This window comes from Syngnathus acus, chromosome 1, assembly GCF_901709675.1.
Source record: "Syngnathus acus chromosome 1, fSynAcu1.2, whole genome shotgun sequence".
Taxonomy (NCBI): domain Eukaryota; kingdom Metazoa; phylum Chordata; class Actinopteri; order Syngnathiformes; family Syngnathidae; genus Syngnathus; species Syngnathus acus.
Genome location: NC_051087.1, coordinates 10940953 through 10954664, shown reverse-complemented (window position 1 = coordinate 10954664; position 13712 = coordinate 10940953). Strand labels below are relative to the sequence as shown.

General features: G+C 40.3%; 1 protein-coding gene across 2 annotated transcripts; it reads right to left on the bottom strand.

Moving 5' to 3' along the window:
- Positions 1-182: 182 nt before the first annotated feature.
- tmc6b (transmembrane channel-like 6b) lies at positions 183-12856 on the bottom strand. 2 transcript variants are annotated; one of them, XM_037279984.1, is made up of 21 exons: positions 12759-12856; positions 8102-8265; positions 7100-7230; positions 6588-6752; positions 5597-5752; positions 5159-5267; positions 4987-5071; positions 4368-4625; positions 3882-4096; positions 3657-3801; positions 3178-3333; positions 2894-3072; positions 2716-2806; positions 2530-2627; positions 2138-2233; positions 1971-2046; positions 1564-1697; positions 1273-1449; positions 1068-1146; positions 895-981; positions 183-691 (listed from the first exon to the last, which is right to left on the bottom strand). In XM_037279984.1, the coding sequence occupies exons 2-21, from the start codon at positions 8155-8157 to the stop codon at positions 677-679; spliced, it is 2508 nt and encodes an 835-aa protein (XP_037135879.1). In that variant the 5' UTR covers positions 8158-8265; positions 12759-12856; the 3' UTR covers positions 183-676. The 2 variants fall into 2 exon arrangements, with proteins under 2 accessions (XP_037135879.1, XP_037135957.1); XM_037280062.1 differs by having other exon boundaries at positions 8102-8262; positions 12759-12844.
- Between the last annotated feature and the right edge of the window lie 856 nt (positions 12857-13712).

Sequence of the window (13712 nt, the reverse complement as noted above, 5' to 3'; positions counted from 1 at the left end):
CTTGTGTTTTTTATAAGAAGAAGAAAAAAAAGACATTTGAACAGAGATGTGTACAAAGTGGATTTGTTTTATATCCACTACAAGTCAAAAACATTTATGTGTAATAGACTTAAAATGTCCACAAGTGTGAATGTTTATCTTGTTTGTGCCATGCGATTGATTAGAAGTCCAAGTCCATGACAACATGTATAAAATATAACTTAGTTTTAATAAGTACAATTACGGTGTTACACCTAACAATACACAAATGTAAGACAATTTCCAGCATCCAGTTGCCTGCGGCACACACTTTATACCACAATGTAAAAAAAAAAAGACTATTGCATACTTTTCACACAAGATCTGAAATAAAATAAAATAAAAACAGTTCACAGTTCATATGAAAGTGCATCTACAACTTTTCAAAATAGAATGAATCAGTTTATCACTTATGCAGTCTATTATTTTGACTCCCTAACATCTGAGTTCTGTTATTTTCTCAAAGCTGAAACTTTTGTTTCATCTTTCGTATTGTCAGAGAATTTTTCCTGATCAAATACACCTATGTTCAGTTCAACAAATGCTTTAGACATTTGAATTTTGGTCATATGGCACTACCCTTTGTCAGTGATTTTTCCAGTTAAAAGGCCTTCAGGTTTGAAGGAAGCTTGACAGCTGGAGTGCAGTCGTTGGTGTCTCAACAGTTGGAATCCTGGAGGAAAAAAAAAAAAGGAGTTGACAGGGGTTAAATTCTTTTACGACATAGATGTAACGTAACGTATGTTGGGATGGAGTTTACACTGCATTGGTCTATTGATACAAATTAGATAGTTTGATGGATTTTTAAAAAGAAAACTGAGATACTAAATTGGAACCACGCACTTAAACCCACAGCGCGAACCCAGACTTACTCACCTGACTTGTGAGTCTCCGGGCGGAGGTTCGTCTCTGCTCATGGATGGACTGCAGGCGAGTGATGAGAAACTTCTTGTCTTCCCCTTCCTGAGCAGGGAGAGCAATACACAGTGGGATGTTAAGAAAAATAGTCAAAGAACATTTAGGTGGGTATTATATGCAACTTTGCATACATTCTCGATCTGCTCTTGGAGTAAGCCGATAATCTTCCTTTGACCATCAACCACTTGGCTGTGGAAATAGATGACGATCCTGACGGGAATAACAGAAATTGTCATTGTCCAATGAGGAAAAAAAACAGAACCAACCAACAGGCATGTTGTGTTTGAACTGTCACACAAGCATTTGTATCCATTTATATCACTGTTGAGTACTAACAGGAAGATGCCTGCTCCCACAAACAGGAAGAGTGGGTTCTCCACCAGAAATGAGTGAGCCCTGGCCAACATGGATAAATTGGGATTTTCTTTTTCGAGGTCCTCCACCCAACGCTTTCCAGCCTGAAACATTGTTTTGAGTTCACGAAAGGGCCCACATGACGAGGAGGGCGTGATACTGCAGGGACAGACAATGCATATGATGTGAATGACACAAGTACGAGAGGTGATCTCTGTTTGGACACAGTAAGAAACAAAGACCTTATGTAAGTTATTTACAATGTGAATTTACCTCCACATGGTGTAGGTGACGCACACAGAGGCTCCGAGGAAGGAGGGGAAGCAGAGGAGAGTGATGAAGATGGTGGTCATCTGGCTGACTCTATATGGTCTACTAGGGGCCTGGCAGTTCATCATTACACTGCCCTAGAGGGTGAAGGAGGTTGTTGCGTACAGTATAAAGATTTAGTTTCTATCTAAATATTACATGTAAGACAACAGAAATGATCAAACCGCCTTCACATTGTTCATATTCTATTCCTGCGACAACTAAAAGTACAGTTGTTTGGACAAATATAAGGACAACAAAATTGCTCAATATGTATATTTACGTACATATACACACATCCATACTATCCTCAAATTGTGTAATTGAAGAATACACATCTATTTGCACAGTTTTTAGAAATGACAATGTACCTTTTTAATGTAAAAAAGCAGCAGGAGTTTCAATATCTGCACCGCAGGCAGCAGAGGCGTGAAGAGAACGCCCAGCCTGAACAACACAATGTCCCATGTAGTGATCAATCAGTAAGTTAACAGTGAGGTTTATACTGTTGACATTAGAAGGAAAGCTCATACTGTACCAGGCTAGCGTTTGCCCATAGATGAGGTCAAGGACATTCTTGGCAATATCAAACACTGGTTTCCTCTTCTTCTTCAGCACCTTCTCTGAAAACAACCTGCAGACCAGAAGAAAAGTGACATGCATCACAAAGGAAACATTTGGTATTTTCTCTAATCCCCACAGTTGATCCATACAGCTCAAAAACGTACATACACCCGTTAAACTATTTTTTCTCCACACCACAGCGCCACCATGTGTTGGATGTTGTCAGTAATGCTGCATGTTGCCCCTAATTAACTCACACACTACCTAATTACCCAACCAGCATACAATAATCAAAACACAATCTCTTTCAGCACTAATTACCTAACACACCAATGAAAAGATAAAGGACAATTGTGAATGACCGACCTCCAAAGAAATTCTCCAAACAAGGTGTCTAGTAGAGTAAAGATGAAATCTATTAAGAGGAAGCGATAAAGTTCTTGGCCAACAAAACTCTCCCAGCACTGCGGATGAAAGAAATCATTACACATCGAAGAAAACCAACACAATTGACAGACTCTAAAATGATTTCTTAGAATGATAAGCTGTTACCTTCAGGCCGAGACTATTTGGTTCAGCAGCCACCCGACCCAGCCAATGGTAGCAGAGGACTCCAAGCACGCTCACTTTTAACATCAAGTTTCTAGAAAAAGACATACCGGTAGTAACCATGTTGCCTTTTTAACAGTCGGATAGTCTTTTTTTTTTGCAGTTGCTCTGGTGGTCCGACCTGCTAATGGCAACGTATGTGCGGACGGTAGGTGACTCGTATTCCTCCATCCATGCGGCCAGCTTAAACATAATAGGCAGCAGCAAGTTGATAAAGGACACCACCACAGGGAGGGCGAGGAGGCTGGCCTCCTTCAGCAAGGGGTTCATGGTCACACTGCGAGAACTTTGCTGGAGGTTCTAGAGAGACACAGGGAGTACAAGACGGGATGATATTAGGTATACAACAACCAAACAACATTCCAACAAGAGGGCACTCTACCAACATTTACTACAGTGCCATACCCGGTGCATGTGGTCAGAGAAGAAATAGATGGCGAGCACACAAGCGGTGGTGCTCGCTACACAAATAGCCCACGCCAGACAGTGGACTGCCACTCTCCACAGATTCTGGCAAAGAGTCTTTTTGGTGTGTTTGCAATTCACCTCTGCTAGCAGCTCCTGCAAATTGGGGATCGAGAGAGATGACGTGAGAAAAGGTTTTGCATCACATTCTTTTATGCTAATTATGGTATTATTTGCACAAAGTACCGAAAGCTCATTTCTGTTTTGATACAATATTTCTATTATCATTTGTGAAGGATACCAAACTGACAGATTTCTAACGTGTTATTGTAGTTTTATGTATAGAAGGCCACTCAGAAAAAAAAAATGTTGTTGTTGAATTAATTTGCTAGATAATGGGTGAGCTCAGCTCAACTCTACTGCACGGTGGAAACATCGTCAAAGTTAGGCAAAATGCAAACGATTATGTTTCTTTGTACCTTGAGCTGGGTGCAGATATTCCCAGACATGAGTTTAACGGAAGATTTTTTGATGACCTTGAAGTCCCAGGAGCAGAAGGCCTTAATTGCCAGGATGCTATGAGATTTGTCAATTCGGAAGCTTCGACCAAATGACTTTGACATGCTGGTGGGAGATGAAATGAAATAGGTAAAGGGAGAGTTAAGTGTTCTCATAGTGCTCATTTCTCTAGAATAAACACGTACCTGTACACAAGGATGATACATGTGACAAAATAGGCCATGCCTATAGTAAAGAAATAGGCAAGAGGCATCTTGTAAGGCAGATGCTTCAACGTGCAGTCCATACTGGTGCCATTGGACACGGATATATACTGCGCAGCACTTTGATTGGTGCAGCTCGTACGCAGCGTGCAGTTACAGTAGTACCCATAGTACATCACTGAGTCCGAGAAATATCCCTGAAACATGAAAATGCAATTCATTTGGTTAATATTATTTATTTACAGATGCAAGGTGACAAGAATGGCACAAAACATTTATGGAAATAATGATGGTCTCAATTTACTCAGCGTGAAATATGGGCCTGTTTAATTTAACACTAATTTATTAGTAGGTTGCATGAATTGCAATGGGTGAATGAATACTACACAGGTTAATTGATGATCTCTTGCGATACACTCATGTGAAGTGGCACACCTCTGTTCAAATGATATTCTAAGCACATCTTACCGCTCCAGTAAACAGTTCCAGTCCAGTGAAAGCTCGTGTGTTGTTAAACAGAGCAGGTGGGTGCACTGCCTGAGGAAGCACTACGAACACACCCGTCATCAGAAAGAGGAAGAGATTGAAGAAGAGCAGGGTCTTGAGAAACAGGAAGTACGACAGGACCCCGCTGCCGAAACGGCCGCTCACTCGCTTGAGTGCCACTTGCCACAGCTGGAGAGAGTGCACGAAAGACAGCCAACTGTACCAACTCTGTCTTGCGGCCTGAGAGTAGCAAGTGAGCACAAACAACGTTCCGTTAACACCATTCACCCCATCACATCCTAGAAAAATATCCAGATCTGTCATCTCTGTTAACCACTGTCAGAAAATGTTTAAATAATTGTGCTCTTGTGTTCTAAGCATGACAGAAACAATTTTTTTCTGATGGCTTCTTATAGATTGATAACGTTTCGCTTTACCTTGTCATGTGATGATAATGCAGTCATTGCCAAATTATTACGTTTACAACAGTAATTTAAAAACAGTAAGAGTCTTTGTGAATACAAATGAGTAAGTAAGAGCAGTAAATCACATAAAAGGGATAGGAGAGGCGCTGTAGATAGAGGAGGTGAAAGTAACTCACAATAATGATGTAATATTTGAGTCGACTGCAGCAGGGGATCTGCTTGCTTGACAGAGTGCGTCTCTCCTTTTGCAAAGCTAACTTTCTGCACACGAGCACAGAGGCAAACACAATATTCAGCAGACAATCGAAGCCATGCATACAAAATAATACGATCAAACACTAGTGTTACCTGAGTTCCGTTTTTTCTGAAATACTAAGAGGCATAGCCCGGAGCATCCTGACTCTGTCGCTCACCGACAGGTTCTGCAGGTTATTTACCAGACGATCCCTTTTATTTGCTAGAGCACAAAAAGTTGGTGCAAATTGAGAAAAAAAAAAGTTAAACATACTTAACAGCCTGCAATAGCCACAAAATAGGTACAGAATGCTCACAACAGACTCACACCCAACACAAAGCCATTTTGAAATATAACTTTCCAATGAAAATTCAACCCTAACCCTAAATAAATGAGCAGGGCAACTGTTAGAAAAACCTTTCATTGGACTTTTTCGCTACTGTGAACTATTACAATGATGATCACAGTGTTGAATTTCCAACTGTGATCATTAACACATCAATACTTTGTTTTAACTGATAGGCCTGTTAACGGTGTTCCACTCTTCTCACCCTCTGCATCTGCACCGTCTGTCTCGATGCCGTAACCTCGAATGCTCGGTCTAGCCGAGCGGGAGAAGTCTTGGATGGAGGGTCTGCTCTGCTTGCGTCTGCGAAGCTGCATGGTCCTGTTGTAGTATTGAGAGATGATGGCTCCCCTGTTGCGACCTAAAAAAGCACATGGACCCAGTTCCGAAAACAGCCATCACCATTTAGAATCTTGTCTCATGCGTGCTCCATAAAAAGGTAAATGATATAGATGACAGCTGAACTCTGTAAAATAGCCTAAGGATTTGGGTATGAGAGTGGCATGTCACAAAAATAAAGATTATTTCTATTTTGGCAATGCTAAAGACAACAAATACTTTGCAAGACTGCAAAGCAAGCTGACAAGACAAAAATATTCCCAATGATGTGGTGCTGTACAAATGCTGACAGGAAAATAGTTTTTCTGCTTCCCCATGAAACTCCACTCAGCTGTAAAAGTCAGTGGCGGGTCTGCTGCAACACACCAGCTCACATTTTGAAAGAGAGCATCAATCAAGTGCACACGTAACCAAATTTACTACCAACCCAAAAGGGCTCCTCTTCGCCACAATAACCGTAAATGTCGTCACATCCAGCAGTGCAATTTTCCACATGCCTTTCAGAAGCTGCATTTAATGAAGCAAAATTAGCGAATGTTTGATCAATCTTATTGTGCTAATTAATCTATTTACAGCTACTCCTCCCAGTATTCTGCAGGTTTGGGTGCAACATGCAAAATCGCACTACTGTGCCCGCCCAGTTCGTCGAGCAGCTTCCATATCTATTTACGAGCCCAATTAAAGTTGCAATGGTATTTGCACGTGCAAACCTTGAGTAAGTTCCATGCTGTTTCTATGCCTGACCAGCAAGTATTTTAACTCTGTTGTCTGAAAGGAATCCTCTGCATGCAATGCGCGACAAGACAACTAAAAACTGCGAATGAGCTCCGTTTCTCCACAGGTATGGTAAGACCAACCAATGGTGCGACTGGGCATGGAGGACAGGATCTTCAAGGTGGCTGAAGACCAACGTTCACTAGTGGCAGGGTCTAGTTGTTCATCATCCTGCATTCCCACCAGTCTTCCCTGATTCCTCCGCTCATTGCGCTCTGGTCCAGAGCTGGACAGATGAGCCACATTGTCTAAGGGAATAAAAATAAAAAAATACAACGTAAAAGTCGCTATTTTTGTATGGTACAAGACAGACATTCGGCATGGTCATACTGTAAACAAAACTAATGGGACGTCAAACGCTGCGTGTTTGCTTCGCTTCCGGGGGGGGGGATGTTGGTTATGCGCTGGATAGATTTTCTTGTGCGCTGACAATGTGCGGGCAGTGCGCGATTGCGCACGCGCGCAGCTTAGAGGGAACATTGATAGAGAGTTTTAATTTTTTTAGAAAGGCATGTTTTTAGGCAGCTGAAGGGGTCCTTTCTCAAATGAATGTTGTAAAGTTGTGGATGGAACGCAGTTGCGCTTGCTTATGTACCTCGGCTTTCATCATCCAGTTCTTTCTGTAGTTGCTGCAGTTCGAAGGCATCATCCAAGCCTCCATTGTGAATCTGCTCTGCTATTAGCTGGTGGAATGAGTCATGAACACCTTCCTCATCTGCTGGGCTTCTGAGCGTGATAAACAAATAAGAGCAGTCACAAAGACAGGAAACAAAACTATAAACACAAAAATACAAGTGGTACAAAGATACAAGCGATACAAGTCCCACTTCAGTACAAACTCAGAGAAAAAGCAAGAGCCTAGAAAACATGACGGCAAGGTATCCCGGTCATAAGGACTCTAAGTGGAACAAACTCTAAACAGAAGCTCTGTGTTAGGTTGATGTACGGTAAATTAAAGCCCACAACACAGCTAGCATAAAACAAAAACCATAGAAGTGGTTTACATCTGTACACTTAGGCAACAATCACAGTCACAATATGAAACCGCATTCAGAGTCAACAACAAAAAGTTTCCATTTCTACCTATTAAATCCATTACTCTCTAATGCATTTAGTAGTTAAACCATTAAATCTTGAAATTGTGGATTATTTAAATATATTTGTGATAACCGTAGTCCTCAGGAGCACATTTTCAATCAGTTATTTTTCTTTCAGCATTTTATGCTTTATCAACCTTTGTTTCATTATGAAGCTTACAAATACTTACAGAATGGGGTTGGGTGAAACTGGCCGCTTACATTGTTGCGTGACAATAATTACAGCAGAGCTTTAAATTCATGGACAAAGGGACAATAACGTCTCCAACTGGGTCAACTCGTGAAAAAAATTAAGGCTCTTCATAGAACTTGAGTGTGTTCAAACAAGCAAATAAAGACGAGATTATGATCTACCCTTGCACAGACAAACAATGTCCTACAGCAAAAGCGTCCAATCACCTGAATTCCTTACTCTCCGCCCACTGAGCTTGAAACAAGCCAAAGAGAAAAGTACACAACTGCAGTCTCAGAACATAAAAATACACAACATTTCCACTCACTCTAGTCCGGATTCAATAAGGGGATGACCTAGGTCAAAGTTCACATTCCGAGCCATTCTTCTCTCCCGCTGACAGGTCGCGCGTGGACTCCTTGTTGCAAAGTTCACACCCTCACCAGCTCGTAATGCGCTCTACACCCACCATGGCACTGACTCCGCTACCTGCTGAAAGGGGAGGAGACACAAAAGAGGAGGCGGGACCATGAGTACATGACGAGAACACGACAGGTAAAGAAAGGAGGGAAAGCCAGCGCACTACTTTGGAATCTGGACACACGGGTCTTGACTTGCCCGGTGCACTCATTCAACTCTATGTGGAAATGATATCTAGAGCTTTATTAAGCTTATTATGATCATTGAGAATTTATCCAAGTGTGCTTCTTAGTAAGGGGGGGAAAAGTAATATTACTGCCACATAGTTCTGTGATAAAATCCTATTAGGGCTCTTTACATGGGTGCGGGTCTTCCAAATTAAACAACACTCTTGTCAGGACTTGTCATGAGAAGTAAGTCATTGTGTCTCAGTCAAGAGCTCCTTTGTAGCAATGCATGTGATGAGGACTGAGTCAAATGTCACCGTGTCCCTTGGAACATGAATATTCATGAACAAAAGCAGAATAATGCATTGTCAAAATTGTGTGCAACCAACTTCATAATGTCAAGGGATTACTTGAAATTTAAATGCAATTCAATCCATGTCAACTTTCTAAACCAAATATCCCAAAACTAATTGATTCCCAAAACCTAAAACGAATGGATATTTGTATGGAATCAAAATAAAACATTTGTGTTGTTATAGTGTTCCCTCGCGATATCACGGGTGATCTTTCGCGGCAAAGGCTATACGCAAGCTCACACATCTCATTTTGTTATTTTTAGTCGTCACACATAGCATAAAATAAAATCCACCACAAAGTAAAACATTATTGTACCGTAATTTTCGGACTATAAGTCGCGGTTTTTTTCATAGTTTGGGTGGGGGGGCGACTTATACTCAGGAGTGACTTATATACATATATACCGTTTTTTTCCGTGTATAATGCGCAAAATTTAACTAATTTATTGTCCTAAAATCTGGGGTGCGCATTATACATGGGTACAAATTTTTTTTAATTTTTTTTTTTAAAATTTTTTTTTTTTTTTTTTTTTTTTTAAGAAAATCATGGTACAACAAAACCAACAACAGGACTGACCGACAATAGTGTGTTTGTACTGTGCTCTGGTCATTTCGTCAAAGAAGGGATAATAGTCCTCTTCTCTTCTTGACTGACAATGAATGTGATAGTTTAATACAATCAGCAAATAACAAAATGCGTATTACAGGTAATATTTTATTTCACAACACTTTGCCATGTTCCTTTCGTCTCTGCTGTTCACTTCAAACACGCTCCATACGAACGCAATGCTCTCGTATCAGACGCTTGCTCGATCACCTGCTCGTTTGCTGTCACAATGTACCCTACACAAATCCGAAACATTTGTTGCGGCTCCGAGTCACGACGAGGGGCAAGTTTTGGTTTCCAAGGGTGTTTTTATTCCTCTTCAACGTCTCTCCCATACAGAGCCGCCTTTTTCACATGTCCGCACGTCACTTTCCTCTCTTTTCATCTGATCGCGGTGGTGCCTTTACGGGCAGTCGGAGAAATCATCGCCAACAAAAAAAAAATACATCCAGCCTAGTTAAGACCATACCAAAGACTATAAAAATGGGACCCATTGCCTCCCTGCGTGTGTGACGATCATTGGGACTTAAAAAAAAAAAAAAAAAAAAAAAAAGCAAAAAAAAAAAAAATAATTGGGTGCGTATTATACATGGGTACAGGCTTTTTTCCAGCATCAACATGCCATTTTTAGGGTGCGTATTATACATGGGGGCGCATTATACACGGAAAAAAACGGTATGTTTTTTTTCACTTTTTTGGGCATTTTATGGCTGGTGCGACTTATACTCCGGTGCGACTTATAGTCCGAAAATTACGGTATATATTAATAACACAAACCTTTGTCTACAAGTGAGTAGTGACAGGAATGTGGAATTTAACCAGTTGGCTAGGGGCTAACAGTCTAAGGTTAGCATAGAAATCTTCAGTTCGCACACCATTCACAGTCAGAAAACATGTCAAAGTCCTTAAAGCTTTTTGTGAAAACATATACGTACTAAAAGGAGCAAGATAGTTTTCCTTTAAAGCTGCATTGCGCGACTTGTCTTCATATTCATCCATCAATAACCCTATCTACTCCTCTAAAATCATGGAAGTATTTCTCAGTATTTTAAGCTTTAATATTTTGGTGACTTCCCAGCAGTGCAAATGATGCATTTTACCGAGCAATGGGAAACGGAAGCCCTTTGTCTTTTGTTTGTTAAAAGCGAACTTAGCATGTTACTTTGCGTTTCTATAGTAGAACATAATCACAGTATTATCACCTCTTATGAAAAATTCATTTTGTTTCCCTTCAGCAGTTGTTCTTCAGAAACAGTTTCACATCACACAGTGGGGATCCCGATGGGTGCTCGTCAAAGGCTACCTCATATCAAAGCGATGGCCATGTTTTTGAATCCCAGCCTCGGGGGTAAAATAAAATATGTTATATAATGGAAGCGTTTGACTTCATCACCCAAAGTTTGTGACAAACGTGTCATAGGGGAAATTGGTGTGTTTGTGCTCATGACACTTCTTTTCTGGGTTTTACTGTATCAATAAATATACCTATAAGACCACTCTGCGTCTTTACAAACACGCATCAAGCAACCTTGCATCCGGAATCCCAAATGTCTGGCCAGAGCCAAGACGTTGCGCAATGTCAACCTCATCTATTATTCCATTCATCAACTGTTGTCTGAGTTAAGAGGTACTAAACAGTACAAGTATCCTTGTATAAGACTGAATATATTTTAGTGTCTGGAATGCCCGCTAACCCATCAATTGTGGAAATAAACAACCAAGTTTTTTCCCCCCCTTTTTGCTGTCTATTTCCAAAAAATGTGTCTATGACTAAGCTGTTCTGGTTTTTGCACAATGCTACCAACACCGTGAGCGTCTAGAACCGGCGTGTTAAACTAATTTTTGTCGCGGGCCACATTGTAGTCATAGTTTCCTTCAGAGGGCCAATATGACTGTAAACGCTTTATCTTATACGCAGTATAGACTACACAACAAACTGATGAATAACTAGTTTTGAAATCAGAGACTAGTAAAAATTGTTCAAATATTTGAAAAAGATTACTAGCAATCGCTCTATTTTTTTAATTAAGTTAAGACAGTTCGCAGTCGATGCACAATTTGTCTTCGGGGGCCACATTAAATGATGTGGCGGGCCGTATCTGGCCATGTTTGACACCCATGGTCTAGAAGTTAGAAAAATCTAAGCTCTACTAGATTGATACATCTACAGAAAAGCACATTAAACCAAAAGGTAAGGAGAGCTGCAGTGCTAGTGCGCACAGACTAGGATCACTGATAACCTGTATGAATTCTACTGCTTGGTGATGAAATCCTGCCGCTACCAGTGAAAATGTCCATCTTGAAGGGGGCTGGCTTTTCTTTTTAAACTGGGCTATTTGAGAACAAGTTGCCTCTTGCCTAGATGTAACACAACACTCCAACCTCTTGGTAATGAACGCCCATTTGCCTCATGAGAGGTTGGAGTGAACAGTGTTTCATTTTATGGAGCTAAAACGACTGAAACCGAGTCCTGTAATTGTTCATCCTTTCTGTTTTCATCGGAGAAATCATGTCTGCATGAATGCTGTCTTGTTTACTGGTGGGAAAAAGGCGTAGTGACTAAGTGTGCATTTTGTTCTCATGGCCAATACAGCTGGGATAGAATACTGCGGGGGAGTCATTGCCACACTACTGCCCCCAAAATAGTCCAGATTAGAGTACAGACATAGATGACCAAAGTGTTCCAATTGTCATACAGGTTGATTAATTCACAACAGGAAAAAGGAGTGGTGTCACATCTGTCATTGTAAAGAACTGCTCAACTTACGAAATGGGATGGAAGATTCCCATAGGGCCAAATAGAATCCAGTTAAAAGGAATGTGTCCAAAGTGCAACAACAAAACCCAGCAGCAGAACTGTCCATAATGGTGTGCTTACTGCTTAACTTGCCAAAGCAAATGCATGTATTTATTGACAGTAAAAATGTAAATGAAGGATGACGTATTATTATGTAGATTGCAATAAATCCAATCTTACTACAAGTGGGTCTGCACCCATTCAACCCAGACCAGGGGGGCAAAATGATAATCCTGGCTTCATCGGCACGGAAAAGCCCCCACAGCGTTTGCAAACACACGGGGAGGCGAAAACACAGCGTACGTGGAACCTCCAAAACAACAAACCATCCTGCCATTGTTCAACAAAATACACAAACACTTCCCCCGGCTCGGTCTTGTTTAAAACGTCTGCATTTTTCTTCTCTGGATGACATGAGGATAAAAGAATATATTTATATATATTTTTTCAATTCATTGCTACTCTATCAACTGTCAATGGAAAGCTGGTCGTTAGATGTCCCGGTGTTACTTCGTCAAATAATCAATCTTAATAAAATGTCAAAAGTTTCGATATGGTGACATATATTAATTCTATTGTTCTAACAATGCCTGACTGAGATAAAATGCACGAAGTGAAATAAATCTGCATTCACTCACCGGTTCTGAAACTTTACAGACTGCCGAGACTCAGTTTACCAGTTGTCAAAACAGTCGGCAGCCCAGTCCAACCACCGAACTCGCACGGGGGAAACCATCATGATTGAGTGGGTGTTTGATTTTGGGGCATTGTACAAAATGCAAAAGTGCAATGCTGTATTAAGTTTGACGCGTCTTATATCCTGCTTAGAACATTTTCTACTTAAGAAAACACTGGATTTATGTATTTAGCAATATCATGACACTTTGATTGATGAGTGAGTAATCTATGTTACCCCCAGGCAATTCTCACAGTGGTTACGTCTGATTCGCTCCACCGGTATTTGGAACCACTTTTTGAACAATATTAATATTCTATACTTATATTTAAAAACACATTTAGTAGTCTAATTTAATGCTAATTTTAATAGAGTCTTAATGTATGTATTTTAGAAATGTATGTAAATATATTTTTACTGCTATGCAATGCAACAGTAGCCCCTAAGGACCACATGAGAAGCAGGTGGGCTGGTCTATAGATTTTGTAGGTCACCAGTGACGGGACATTAAGATTTTTTTTCCTTTTATTTTCTTTTTTTCTTAAGTCTGTTATACAAGTGATCATTTGAAAATGTCAACAGTGACAGAGATTTACAGTTCTAAGTTTCCTAATGACTGAGAAATCATGATCAGGATTGTGTCACGTAAATTAATATAACAAATTATAAATAATAACATGCAATACTCACAACATTAACAAAGGAAATTTGAGCGGATTTGTCATGCCAAAAATGTATATGAAACTGGTAGCCCTTCACATTAATCAGTACACAAGAATTTGCTATCACTTTTAAAATATATGTGACTCCTAAAATACAGTTTGCAAAATCGGCCCATGTTAAACATTATGTTCTGACTATCAATACATGCAAAATGAGTGAATGTACCGGTATTGTTCTTCCTCCATATCTATGA

Excerpts from the sequence above, each read along its gene's own strand:
- tmc6b (XM_037279984.1), bottom strand. The coding sequence starts at position 8,157 with ATGGCTCGGAATGTGAACTTTGACCTAGGTCATCCCCTTATTGAATCC. Across the intron at positions 5,268-5,596 it reads AGACGGTGCAGATGCAGAGG|CAAATAAAAGGGATCGTCTG; the intron begins GTGAGAAGAGTG and ends TTTGTGCTCTAG. Across the intron at positions 3,334-3,656 it reads ATATCTGCACCCAGCTCAAG|GAGCTGCTAGCAGAGGTGAA; the intron begins GTACAAAGAAAC and ends CCCAATTTGCAG.